This window comes from Pteronotus mesoamericanus, unplaced genomic scaffold (genome assembly GCF_021234165.1).
Source record: "Pteronotus mesoamericanus isolate MK-2021 breed Mesoamerican mustached bat unplaced genomic scaffold, CSHL_Meso_final contig_50, whole genome shotgun sequence".
Classification (NCBI taxonomy): Eukaryota; Metazoa; Chordata; class Mammalia; order Chiroptera; family Mormoopidae; genus Pteronotus; species Pteronotus mesoamericanus.
In genome coordinates, this window is record NW_026555186.1 from 1,966,819 (window position 1) to 1,979,671 (window position 12,853).

General features: G+C 34.9%; 1 protein-coding gene across 2 annotated transcripts in view; it reads left to right on the plus strand.

Moving 5' to 3' along the window:
- CDH12 (cadherin 12) overlaps positions 1-12,853 on the plus strand; it is a 225,216-nt gene that overhangs the window by 188,888 nt on the left and 23,475 nt on the right. For both annotated transcript variants that reach the window (XM_054578301.1, XM_054578302.1), the window contains one exon: positions 3,321-3,457. In XM_054578301.1, the coding sequence (XP_054434276.1) occupies positions 3,321-3,457 (137 nt within the window). The remainder of the gene's footprint in view (positions 1-3,320; positions 3,458-12,853) is intronic.

A 12,853-nucleotide genomic window follows, 5' to 3' on the forward strand; every position in this document is an offset into this window, starting at 1 on the left:
AATAACATTTCTCTTTTGTGAGACTTAATATTAATTAGAATATAAGTCCAGATTTATATGGTAAAACATAGAGCAGACACTAAGAAAAACCTCAAAGATGTAGTAGAAAACGTTAAAAAATAATAGCATACTGGAAATATTTACTTATTGCAAAAGAAAATAAGCAGAAGAGAAATATAAGAACTTAACACCCCACCATCACAATTTTTATCTTACACAAGTGAAATTTTTAAATACTTGAAGTTTACTCTATCAACCAAGAAGTCTCTGAGCTAATAAATGTAATTTAAAAAACAAAACAAAACTACCACATTGTTGCACAACTCTGTGAATATGCTAAAATTATTGAATTACTCTGGTTGAATGGAGGGATTATAGAGATGTGAACATACTTATTATTTTAAAAATATTATGAAAACATTAATTATGTATTTGTAAAGGAAGAATTTATTGAAGTGCTTGGAGTAGAATATGTTTGTTCAAGTCAGAACAAGAGTGTTGATTGGAAACAATGATTAGAAAATATTTCATTCCATGCAAAGTTAGAGAAATAGTCTCCATTCTATACAGGTAATAGTAATAGCATCTTAGTATTGTAAAGTACCTTCATAATCTACAGTCATGTTTACATTTGTTCTACCACATCTGCATTAAGCATTTGTACAGTCAGTATATAATTACTCCTGGTGTTTACTGTTCTCTGAGGATCCTCATTATGACCTTAGGCAGCTCTGATATGTCTTTGTTATAGTTATCTGAAATAATAATTTCTTTAGATTCCATCCTCCTGATCTAACACTTGCTTCACATGAGCATCATTATCAAATCAAAGGCAGCTAGCATGTTCTTCTGTCTCCTTACTTCAGCTTGTGTATTCCTAGTTATTTCAAGTATTTCTCATAACCAGTTGAATCAAGTCTCCTTATAACCCTGCTTTCTTTGTCTTTGGGCAAAATTCTAATATACAGAAAATGCATACAGTATGGTGCCCTTTAAATATACCTTCCATGTATCTTAAAATGTGATGAACATTTAATCCATACCCTAATTATACACTTCGGTAGTGTTTAGTACCCACAGGACCATGTTCCACCTCCTTAATATAATTTACGTGGTACTCTTTAACCTAAATCACTTATCTTTTCTTCATGTTATTGTGCCTTGAATATTTTTTCCATAATTCCCAAAAACTTACAGTCAGTTTCCCACACAAACTCCATCGCTTTGCTACTGCTATTGCAGCTTCCTGAAATGCCTTTCTTCCTCTCCTCCCTTTGTCTGCCTCCCTCAGCTCCTCCATAATTCCTGTATAGTCTTCTAATATCAGCCAAACATCATTAGCAGGAAAGTTTGTCTGAACCAATAGATTTGTGTCTTTTCTTTGCACTCTGTAATGTCTTCTTTTTTCCTCTAGCAAGTGTTGAAATTTTCTGTTATATGTATCTCTCCAATGAAACTCTTCATTGGTGGGATTGTACTTGATTGATTTTTATATGTCTCAGTCCTAGTAAGGTGTCTAGAGCATTGTGGGCATTATATAATTGAACATGAACTACACCAACAGTCTTCCAGAAATGTTACAGTCACTGAAGAGATTCAGTAACAGTTTTCTTCTGAATTTAGGCATGAACTCAATTGACTAAAGATGCAGGTACTGGGAAAAAATTCTTTCTTGTTCAGTAAAGGAGATTATGTAATAGGGAGAATTAAACTCATTATATCCTGGACTCCCTGACTTTCTAAAGTGCCTTAACTTCACTGATAATTTTTTGAGAATCTTCCTATGAGACAGGTTACAACATTGAAATCATAAGACATCAATGCATTCTCACCCCTCAAATCAACAAGATTCTCATCAAAGGGAGGTCAACAGCATTACTAATACCCTGATTAGTATTAGTAATCAGGGTATCAGCAAACTTATGGTTCAGAAATCAGTTACTAACAAATATTTACAAGTCAAAAGTTATAAATCCCCATCTATAAAGGCAAAGTAGTTTTGATTTGGCATCAAAATGTTTTGCTACTGCCCTGGTTTCAAATAACCAGTCTGTCAAAAGAATACCTTGCTCTTTTGAAATACATATCTTACCTAACTTTTCATGATGAGCAAATAAATCACTTTCTTGGCCTGGGAATGTATGGGCTGATTATGATGGTATCATCTGCTTTCAGCCACTGTTTGTAGTGACCTTGCCTTGACTCAGCCTGCCAGGATAACAATGATAAGAATGTGACGCATCAGCCTTTTGGTTAACAGAGCCCTTTCATGTAAAATGTTTATTTAAAATTGGTAATAGTATATAATAATAACTATAAGGACAGCATTGATGACCTGGTTAAAATATCAGCTCTAAAACTTTCTAGTTATGTGAATTTGAGCAAATTTCTTAATGTCTCTATGACCCTGTTTCTTCATATATAAAATGGGAAGATAATAATACTCATGTTGGGGCTTTTATATTAAGTAAATATATGTAAATATTTGGAGCAATGTCTAACACATGGTAAGATTTCAAATTGTCTACTATTAAGATTGAAAATATGTTTGGAAATAATTATATACATATATATATAGCACTATATTTCTATTGTTACCTGAATATTTCTATAAAATCAATTTCTGTGATTTTAATCTTTTTCTTAGACTTTTTAGTCCAGCTTCTTTACACACACACACACACAGAACAAAACCTGTTATTGCCAAGAGGGTTAGTTAATAAAGAAATAAGAAGACATTATTAGCCAAAGTCACTGGTGTTTTGAAAGGTGTCTGAACATATAGAGCCATAAAACAACAATGAACCTTTTATATATATTTGAGGAAAATATTTCTATACAATAACATACTGTCAGTTAAAAAATGCCCCCTCAATTTCCATAATGTGATGATTTTTTTTTTTTTCTATCCTATTTCTGCTCTGGCCTAAGCCCTTTGTTGCTGTTTCGAGTGCCTCCCCCACCCCCAGCTCTTCCCAAAGCCACCATGAAGGTTTCTTTGCTGCTGGAAAAAGTTTCAATATGCAGCAGGTTAAGGAAACCCATGGTCAGCTTTAGAATTTTAGTCTCTGCTGAGTTTTCAAGGTGTCAGGACCCTAAAATAATATGAACAGCAGGGGTGCTAAATCTTTCATTATTTCAAGTTTCCCCTTGAGCATACTGACTTTGCAATAAAGAAGCTGTCATTTACACTCTTCTTTATTACAAGATAGGTAATAGCTACAGGGAGGAAAAAAAAGGAACTATGTCAAGTAAGCCTGACTGCCATTATGATTAATGTGTAATCATTGCACATTTGCATCTACTCTTTTCATATGCAGGTACTTCATAGATTGGAAGAGTGATGGGGACAGCTACTTTACAATAGATGGAACTGAAGGAACCATCGCCACTAATGAATTGCTAGACAGAGAAATCACTGCGCAGTATAATTTCTCCATAATTGCGCGTAAAGTTAGTAAGTATGGCATGGGTGGAATCAATGTTATACTGCAGCTTTTGGATTTAACATTCGTAAATGAGTCCCTGCTGAAGTGTTTTTCATTTTTGGACTGACAGCTGAGTGGTCTCCTGGGGAAACTCAGGAACTGTTCTTCTTTCTCATAGCATAAGTCCAGAGAAATTGTGACAGCTGCCCGTGAGCCTGTTTACAGCGTTGCATGCATCCCTAAGTGCTGCACTGCATTGTGTGACCTCATCCTCTCCCCCGCTGCACCCTCCGAAACCCACGGGAGTTCCAACTTCTCTTCCACATCTGATCCTCGTATATTACTGGGAGCTTCACTGGCCAGGGAGGAGGAAATAATTATAATATAAAAGAGTCTGTTCTGAAATATTTTCTGAAATTGAAGATGGCATTTTTAAAATTAGTCCTCTTCCTTCTCTCTAATTTCCTTAGAATGTAATTTTTAAGTGAGTATCACTGTGGAATATACAGGAGTTGCAAGTACATGCCTTCAAGAAGTCACTCGGCGTTTACAGGATGGTGAAGAATGATTCCTCGTGCTGCTTCCTGCTTGGTCCCGAAGATAATCCTCTCCTCTAAATAATTACAGGTCTTACTTGTTTGGCTGGACAATCAAGGATATTATCACAACTCCCTAAAGTATCAGATTAGCTGGTAGTGCTGATATGTGGCTATCAGCATAGTTGTTTATAACAAAATTGTATCTCTTCAGCTTTTCTGCTTATGGTCTCTTGAAAGACTAGGGGAAATCCCTTCTGAGTATTTTTCATTTTGTTTCCTTCTTATTTCATTTTGTGCATCTGGTACAAATATGTTGGCAGCTAATTTCACCTCTCAATGTGGGGAAACAGCTAACTGCGAATGTTTCTGTTTCAGAAGTTTTTGATCAATCTCAACTCAGTGGGGTGTAAATAAGAAACAGTTTTGTTTATCTTCAACAACTGCTCCCAAACATGATTAGTCAGACACCTATTCCCAGATCTTAATGAAGTCTTTAGCTAATGTCTTTACATTTAGGTTATTTTGGTTACTAAAGGTAAGCCTCATATAAGAGTAAATCTGTCTCCAACTTGGTGCATTGGAACAGTGACCTGTCACATGGGAAGACTGACTACCCTGAGGTGACCATACTAGCGAGGTCACATGTTGGTGGTCAGATTAACCATCATCACAGGTCAGCTCGTCCTTCCAACTTCATCTGCCAGTGTTCTAGATGCACGAGTGAAACTTGGAACCTCTAGCCCTGGCCACTTGCTAGCTGAATTCCACAACATACCTCTGTCAATGCTGTGTGAAATGAATATACACCCAGCCAAATTCTGCCTCAATTCTTACCCACAAAATTGTAAGAAATACAAAATATGTATTATTTCAAGCAACTGCATCTTGTTACACAGTAATAGACAACTGCAAAATTCAATGACTTTATAAACTGGAGCTATGGGTCCTTGTTTGTGGGGATACAGATTCTCTAGTCTGTTGGAGTGGAAAAGAGATAGGGAATTGACAATGCACAATTCTCTCTTATCTTCCCTCGTACAGTGTTGGGTTGCTACTGCGTCCATAACTAAATTGGATTGGCAGTAAGGCAGTTACCCAAACACTGTCTTCTCCTGTGATTTTTATAGTTATTTAATATTGGGAGGTGGGGGCGGGGGGGTGGTCTAGCATCTCATCTGCATAAGAAGTTAATATGGACACCCAGTAGGAAATTTTACAACTTCTTCATTCCAGGGTCCCCTTGAGCAGCAGGCAAATTTCTTTGGTGATTTAATAGCATAATTTCTCAATTTCAGCTCCTTTCTACAGTACCAACTTGACCCTGAGGAAATTCACATATCTTCGTCATGCTAAGTAGGCACTTCACAGGCTACCCTTCTACTGCATCTTTTGCCCTGCCGTCCCCTGCCTTCCTAGCTCAGGCAGGCTCTGGACACAGATGGTCCAGTCGGCTGTCCGAACAAAGATATTACGTGAGCAGAATGCTGGTCTCCCTGTGGAGTCCCTCCCACCCTCATTCGTTTTGTTTTCCTAAAATGTCCTTTCACACTTGGCATCTTTCTTCCCTCCAATACTATATCCTCTTACATTTAGATATGTTATTCAATGTTCCTTTTCTTTCACTTACTTCATTCATCTAGAATATTGGGGACAGTTGAACCATGTTGCGTATAGGAAAATTAGCTGAGTTTCCTACAATGTTTGGCAATATAGTGAAAATGAATTATCTAAGTTACCGAGTAGAAAACCTCTGTAAACCATGTTATACTCAGTCTATGGCTTGGACATAGTAAGTGATAACTGACCAGAGGTAGTCTCCTCAAATAACTTCTATTCTTTAAAGAGATATTGCCCATAGATTAGTAATTGGAATACTGTTTAATCTAAACTGAACTGTCTTAAAAATGCACCTACAAAACTTGTGCAAGATTTTTGAAGTAGGAGTAGGAAGCTCTGTACCTTAACTCACGCTGAAACTCTGCAGATAGTTCATTGACTGCCTGTATGGTAACTCTGAAAGGCCTCTTTCACCCCAGGGGGTCCCCAGACCACCAAAGCCGTCATCATGCTATGACGATACTTGTAGTCCCACATCCAGCACCTACTATCAGAGTACTGAGCTTCAACCATTTGGAAAATGGAAGGAGACTATGGACTCTTACAGTGGAAGCAAGTGTCATCGATCCTCAAAAACTTAGATTTCTTAAACTTAGGGAATGCTATTTTTAAAATTATCAATATACTTAAAGCATATGTTGGCTCTGCCACACTACCCGGCTGATTATAGTATTTACTTAAATAAAAATGAGAAAACCCTAGTGTATAGAGTTTCATAAGTTACGTTGGTCCTCCTGGGGGAGGTGCAGAACGGTAACTTAGACATAGAATCTATGTATATGCAAAATGTAAGAGTGGCGGTAAACTGATATTACTGAAATATCCACCTAGCCCTAGCCTATTCCCGTATTTTAGTGCCCTTAGGTAGTCTGCTGGGGTAAATGTTATGTTTCTCTGTGAAAAATGAAGAGGCTAAACACATACCTCCTGGTAATTAAAGAGTCTGCAATAAGAATAGCTTATCATGAGTTTTATTTTTCTTGAACTCAGAGAGTTGAAAAGTGAACTTTATTCATATTCTAATGCATAATGCTATTTTCATTGACTAAACTAGCCAGCTGAGCAGAAAACTACCATCATACTGAATGACAGAGAAATAAATAGTCCATGCTTGCCCTGACAGGAAGAGCAAAATTGCATCAGCATCCCTTATTGCAGATTGCACTAACATATGTTTGGCCCTGACTCTTCTATAAAAACTCTCAGGCGAAATGAAATGGGACAATGATTGAACAACTTCCAATTAGTTAAAAATCAGCCATTAATCAGTGTTGTTCTGGTTGGAGATCCAAATAATTTTATTAGACATCTAATAATTCTTTTATGCATTATTGCTTTACTGTTTTTATGATACTGATCTTGAGACTTTTTTAAAGAGACAGAAGCTCCAAAAATTCACTTCATTCAAATTATCAGAAACAACCAAAACAAGAACAGAATCAAAGATAAGGAGATCATTCAGAGGGTTATCAGCTGGGAGGGGGAAGGGAGAAAATGGGAGGAAAGATGCAGAGATTAAGAAACATAATTGGCAAGTACAAAATAAGAGGATGTTAAGAATAGCATAGGAAATGGAGAAACCAAAGAACTTATATGCACAACCCATGGACATGACTAAGGGAGGGGGTTGCTGGAGGGAAAGGAGATACCAGGTGGAGAGGGGCACAGTGGGAAAAATTGGGACAACTCTAATAGCATAATCAATAAAATAAATTAAAAAAATAAATTTTCAACATGTAAATATATTTATTTCTTTTTGGGGGGATTAATATAACAACTATCTTCAGGGAAAAGTAAAAATAACTACGTTAAAACCGTAGAACATATTTTTTTATAATATAAACTGATGATACCAGAGAAAATTCTTTTCTTTGTTATGTAATTATCTGAATGATAATGACTTATTTCCATTCCTTGTGGAATAAGTCAAACATCAGTGAATTGCCATACTAATTACTATATTTGAAGAATATTGTGTGTGTGTGTGTGTGTGTGTGTGTGTGTGTGTGTGTAGATTACATTTTAAGTAATTAGTTTTAGGCTATTTGGTATATAGATCTATTTTTTTATCAGTTCATTTTACTTCAATATAATTCAAGTGATATCGTTTTCATATGTTGATGAAAATCAATCTCTGGAATCACTACCCACAATTCAGGCTCAACACAAATTCATGCATTTGTTTTTATAAGTTTGTATAGAATATCATTTATGTGCAAAACACTTATACATTGTGTGTTATAAGAAAACTAAGACCATAATTTATTTTTAAGGAAAAGTTTAGGATTAACTAAAAATTGACCAAATAAAGAATTTTAATAAGTTATAACTATGCAAATAAGACTGAATTCTTAGGACTTCAGGTTTAAATGGGTTCTCACATAACTTCCAGGTGGAGGTTGCAAAAAATTATGAGTAATCAGAATGTGGCCCTAAGAGATGAAAGATTTAAACATAAAGAAATAGATTTTGTGGTAGAATTTTCTAAAAGATTTCACTTGCCTGTATACCAAATAGTCACGAAACATGTTCTGAGACCAAATGAGAAATAAGCACCTAATTTTTGTAGAGTAATAATAAGTAATAACAACTTAAATTAACAAACTGAACCATTCTAATAGATTTATATACATACATTCAAGGTGAATATTATCATGCACAGTTTATGAGTAAGGGTCAGAATTGAAGCCTCATTGCAGAAAGTGGAGGATCAGAGGTATGTTGTTTGTCTCTCATTGTCACACAGCAAATGAAAACCAAGCTAAGATTAGAGTCCTGAACCCTCTTACTACAAAACCTAACTTCATAGGGACAACTTTTCACTTGCCTATGCTTCATTCCACTAGTTTTAAATGCTAAGCAGGAAAACTAGTCACAGTGATTTTCATATGAATAGGCATTAAAGTGAAAGAGTAAAAGTACATATATATTTGCGATATACATATAATTCTTGAAATCAGTGTTAGTCTTAACATCTATCAATCAATCAATCATCTATTCTTAAGATTTTTAAACTGATAACCTATTAGAAGTTAGTGAATTTGCATTTTAGAAAAAAGGCAAACGATAAAAATAGGGAAATATGTGTGTATGTGCATGGCAGTGGAATAGTTAGGAAGATTTCTATCTATGCTCTATAGCTACTTGCTACCAGATCAGTCTCAGGCTACAGCAAAAGTTCCTAATGATTTCATTGTATAGGATCTTTTTTGATAATCTCTCTATATATTGAAAGATTTTGTGTAGAAAGATTATGTCTGCTTCTACCTGCTGACTCCATTCAGGGGCAACATCTTCCCAGTGCCAGTGACATCAAGAAGATCCTTCACAGCTTGGGCACGGAGGTGGATGACGACAGGCTCAACCAGGTCCTCAGTGAGCTGAGCAGAAAAAACATTGAAGACATCACTCCCCATGCCCTTTGGTGGGCTGTGGCCTTCTCAGTGAGGTCTGCAGGGAGACATGGAAGAAGGAGAAGTTGATGACAACATGGGATTTTGCTAGTTTGATTGTAGTCTTTCTCCTCTGAAAAAGGGATAATATGTAATTTCCAACATCACTGTTGTCACATTTGCCACATTTTGTTCAGTAGAAGCAAGTCAGTAAATCCAGACCACACTAAGGGCACAGAGGTACAGGAGGTAACTCGTGTGTCTATCAGGAAGTGAGGATTGTTGGGAGCCATTTTAGAGGGTTGCCTAGTATATTAGCTCTTGGCAACTTGACAAGCCACTCTAACTATACTTGAATAATGTTTAGAGTCCATATTGCCTGGCCACAAAACACTATGAGAAAGGCAAAAATCTGGTTGAATTCATTAGTTAAACAATGAAAACATAAAGTTCTATAAGAGAGAAAATAATTAAAATAATTTCTGGAGGAAAGGCATGAGTCACACAAGAACTGCCATAGTTGTTGCCTTTAAAAGAGGAAAAGGATATTGTAAGAGAGGAAAGGAGGATATTCTGGGTTAAAGAAGCATTTTGAGTAAAGACATGGAGGTATCCAAGTTCATGATGAGATCAAATAAAAGGAAGCCTGAGATCTACACTCTTAGCAACTTGCAAATACTTGACATAGAATTATTAGCTTATTTCTTTTTGAGGTACAATTTACATATAACATAGTTTCAGATGTACAAAGTAATGATTCAATATTTGTATATATTGCAAAATGATCACAATAAATCTAGCTAATATCAACATAAATATTTATAATTTTTTCTTGAAATGACATTATATCTACTCTTTTAGCAACTTTTAAATATGCATGATGTGTTATTAACTAGAGCTATCTTGCCGTATGTTACATCCTCAGGACTTATTTTATTACTGGAATTTTGTACCTTTTGACCACTTTCACCTGTTTCCCTCTCTCCTAACCTTCAGTATCCACTTCATAATACATGCAGATATAGAATCGTTATGTCGCATGCCTGAAACTTATATAATTTATACATAAATTATGCCTTAATTTAAGAAAGTAAAAGAGTCTGAGACTTTATCAAAGACTTAAATATCCCAGTGAGAATGTGCAGAAGTTTTTCAGATGGTTTTATGAGCCTATTTTTATTCCAGTTGTTTCTAATATGTGTCCCCAGCTTAACATTATGTCCAAAGAGGCATCTCACTTTTCTCCAAATTTCCTCACCTTGTGAATTTGGAAGGTAGTTAGCTCCTAGACCTGCATTCTCATAAACTAGCACAGGCTGGCTTACATTGTATCCGCCTGGGGGACTGTGTTTACTCTCACCAGGATAAAGAGACAAGGGTGAGTCTCCATGCTTTGAGGTGTTTCAGCAACACATGTTTCTCCCAAATTTAGCCAGTGCTTTTTCAAAAAGTTATTATAATTCCTACACACTTTAATTGAGACTAAGCATCCTTGGGTTGGCCCTCTCTTCTCTATGACTGTTCTTCAACTTCTCAACCGTGGCCACCTGCGTAAGAATAACCTAGGACGGTTTCTAAAGGTCAGGTTCCTGGACCTCATTCAAGACATACCAAATCAGAATTTCATGGAATACTGCTAAGAAATCTCATTTTAAACAAGCTCCTTAGATCATTCTAGTAGACACTAATTTTGGAACCAATATACCAAATTCAGTAGTGCATTAAAGATGAGCAAGGACTTTTGAAAACCAATGAAATTAGTTATCTTGAATAGTTACATTTACTCAGAGTATAGTTGACTTTTGAGGACTAAATATAACCATTGGTTTTAGTCCTGGATTTAAGTTATTTTGTTTTCCTTCTATTGTTTGTCTCTTATTTTTCATGGGTGCCATATTTACATATATGAGTTTACGTAGTTTCTCTTGTTCTATAATTTTCTGCTTTCACCCCACAAGTAACTGTATAAAACTATCATGTATTTTCAAGGAAAGGTAAGTTTGATTTACTAGTATTGACAACATTTTAGTAGTAATTGTAAGAGTAATACTTTGAAGAGAGAATCCCTTCCTTTATATAATTTATATAATTGTAAAGGTTCATATCATTTTCTAAAGCCTTGTGATGTATCATTCACATGAAAATAATAATCATTAACACCACTCTAATCATCAATTTAGAAATAATACCATATTTGTTCACTACTAAATTCTGTGTAAGTATAATAGAATTCAAATTTATGTTATAATAGCTTATATTTCATTTTATACTTTCAACTGCTTATGGTATACTACCATAATCAAGCTGCTTAACAGTATTTTAAATCAGTATAATTGCTCCATCAAAATCATATACACAACAGTAATACTAGTCATATTTTTTTCTTAATTAGTATCCAATTTTCTCAGGAAATTAACCTACATGATGAGCTTTTCATCTGAAAGTTGAAATTTGGATTAAAAAATATAGATATATGCTGTAAATTCCTTTTAATATCATCCCATGCCAAAAATGGAATATAAAAATAGGCAGAATTTTTACATGAAAAATATTATCTTATTGACATCATGCGCTAAATTTTATTTCATCTATTTGTAAAGTAGATGACCTCAAAGATAATGATCTTCTCAAGTATGGATTCTTAATATCAAAGATGTTATTATGTACATCTTTGGTACCCATAGTCTATCATACCTTGCAACATGCAAATAGGAGTAATTGTGAGTAGTACTACTCCGCTTTGTACTAGTGTGAATAAATATAATGTTACATCCTAAGTGAACAATATGTCATAACATTTATTTATTTTTTAAGAAATTTATGTTCATCATGAATATAAATGTATCAGCAATATTTTACTACTCATTTATTTATTTATTGTTACATATTAAACACCATCCTTTGTGTTCAGGGCATAAGGTTTACAAAGAAAAAAAAATGTTCTTCAGATAGGCCTACAGTCTAATGGGTATCAAATGAGGTAAAATGGCAATAAAAATACCATGTTATAATGTTAGTATGTAAAATAAGCAAATAATTAGGCCATTATGGGTTCGCCCAGAGACAAGGGAACTCCTTCAGAAGAACACAGCATCTAAACTGAAAAGTAAAAGATTAGAATGGAGATAGTGAAAGAATGTTAAAAAGGTATGCTAAGTGACAGAAGTGGAATATGCCAACCTCTAGAAGGGGAAGAATGCATAAAATACTGAAAACAAATGTAAACTAATGTAGTGTAGAGGAAAAAATGAGAGTGGTTTAAAGGTAAAATGACTCTATTTCTCATTCTATTTCTGTATTTCTGTGTCTATTCTCTCTCTATATTTATTTCTCCCAGGCCATTCTTCCTCATTGATAAAGGTAATACAAATAAGAAATGTGAAGAATGTTTCTTTTCTTTTCAGAGTGTTCTGATGTTTTGATTATTATCTGAAATTATTAAGTAAATGCTGAAGAGATAATCAAAGACAGACTTGATTTGGCTGGTGTTTCTGAAAATGCCTTCTGGTTGGAAAATGGTGAAAGGACTGGAGGAAAGAAGGATTGGAGGATGGTAAAAAAAAAAAAATAGAAAGATTTTGTAGAAATTTAAAGAAAAAAACTTGGATGACATAAGGTTGTAATAGGGGATAAAAAGAAATAGAGAAATGTAGAGAAAGTTAAGAGATGAAATTATAAGAATGGATATTGACTGGGAGTGGGAATGAGGTAAATGAAGAGTCACCATTAGTGGTCAGATTTCCAGACAGACAACGGGGAAGATAATGGTACCAAAAACTAGAGTAGAAAGTACAGAAATCGAACAGATGTATTGCTCAAATATTGTGAGCTCAGTTTCGAGCAGTTTGAATTTGATATTCTTGTTGCTTGTCCAACT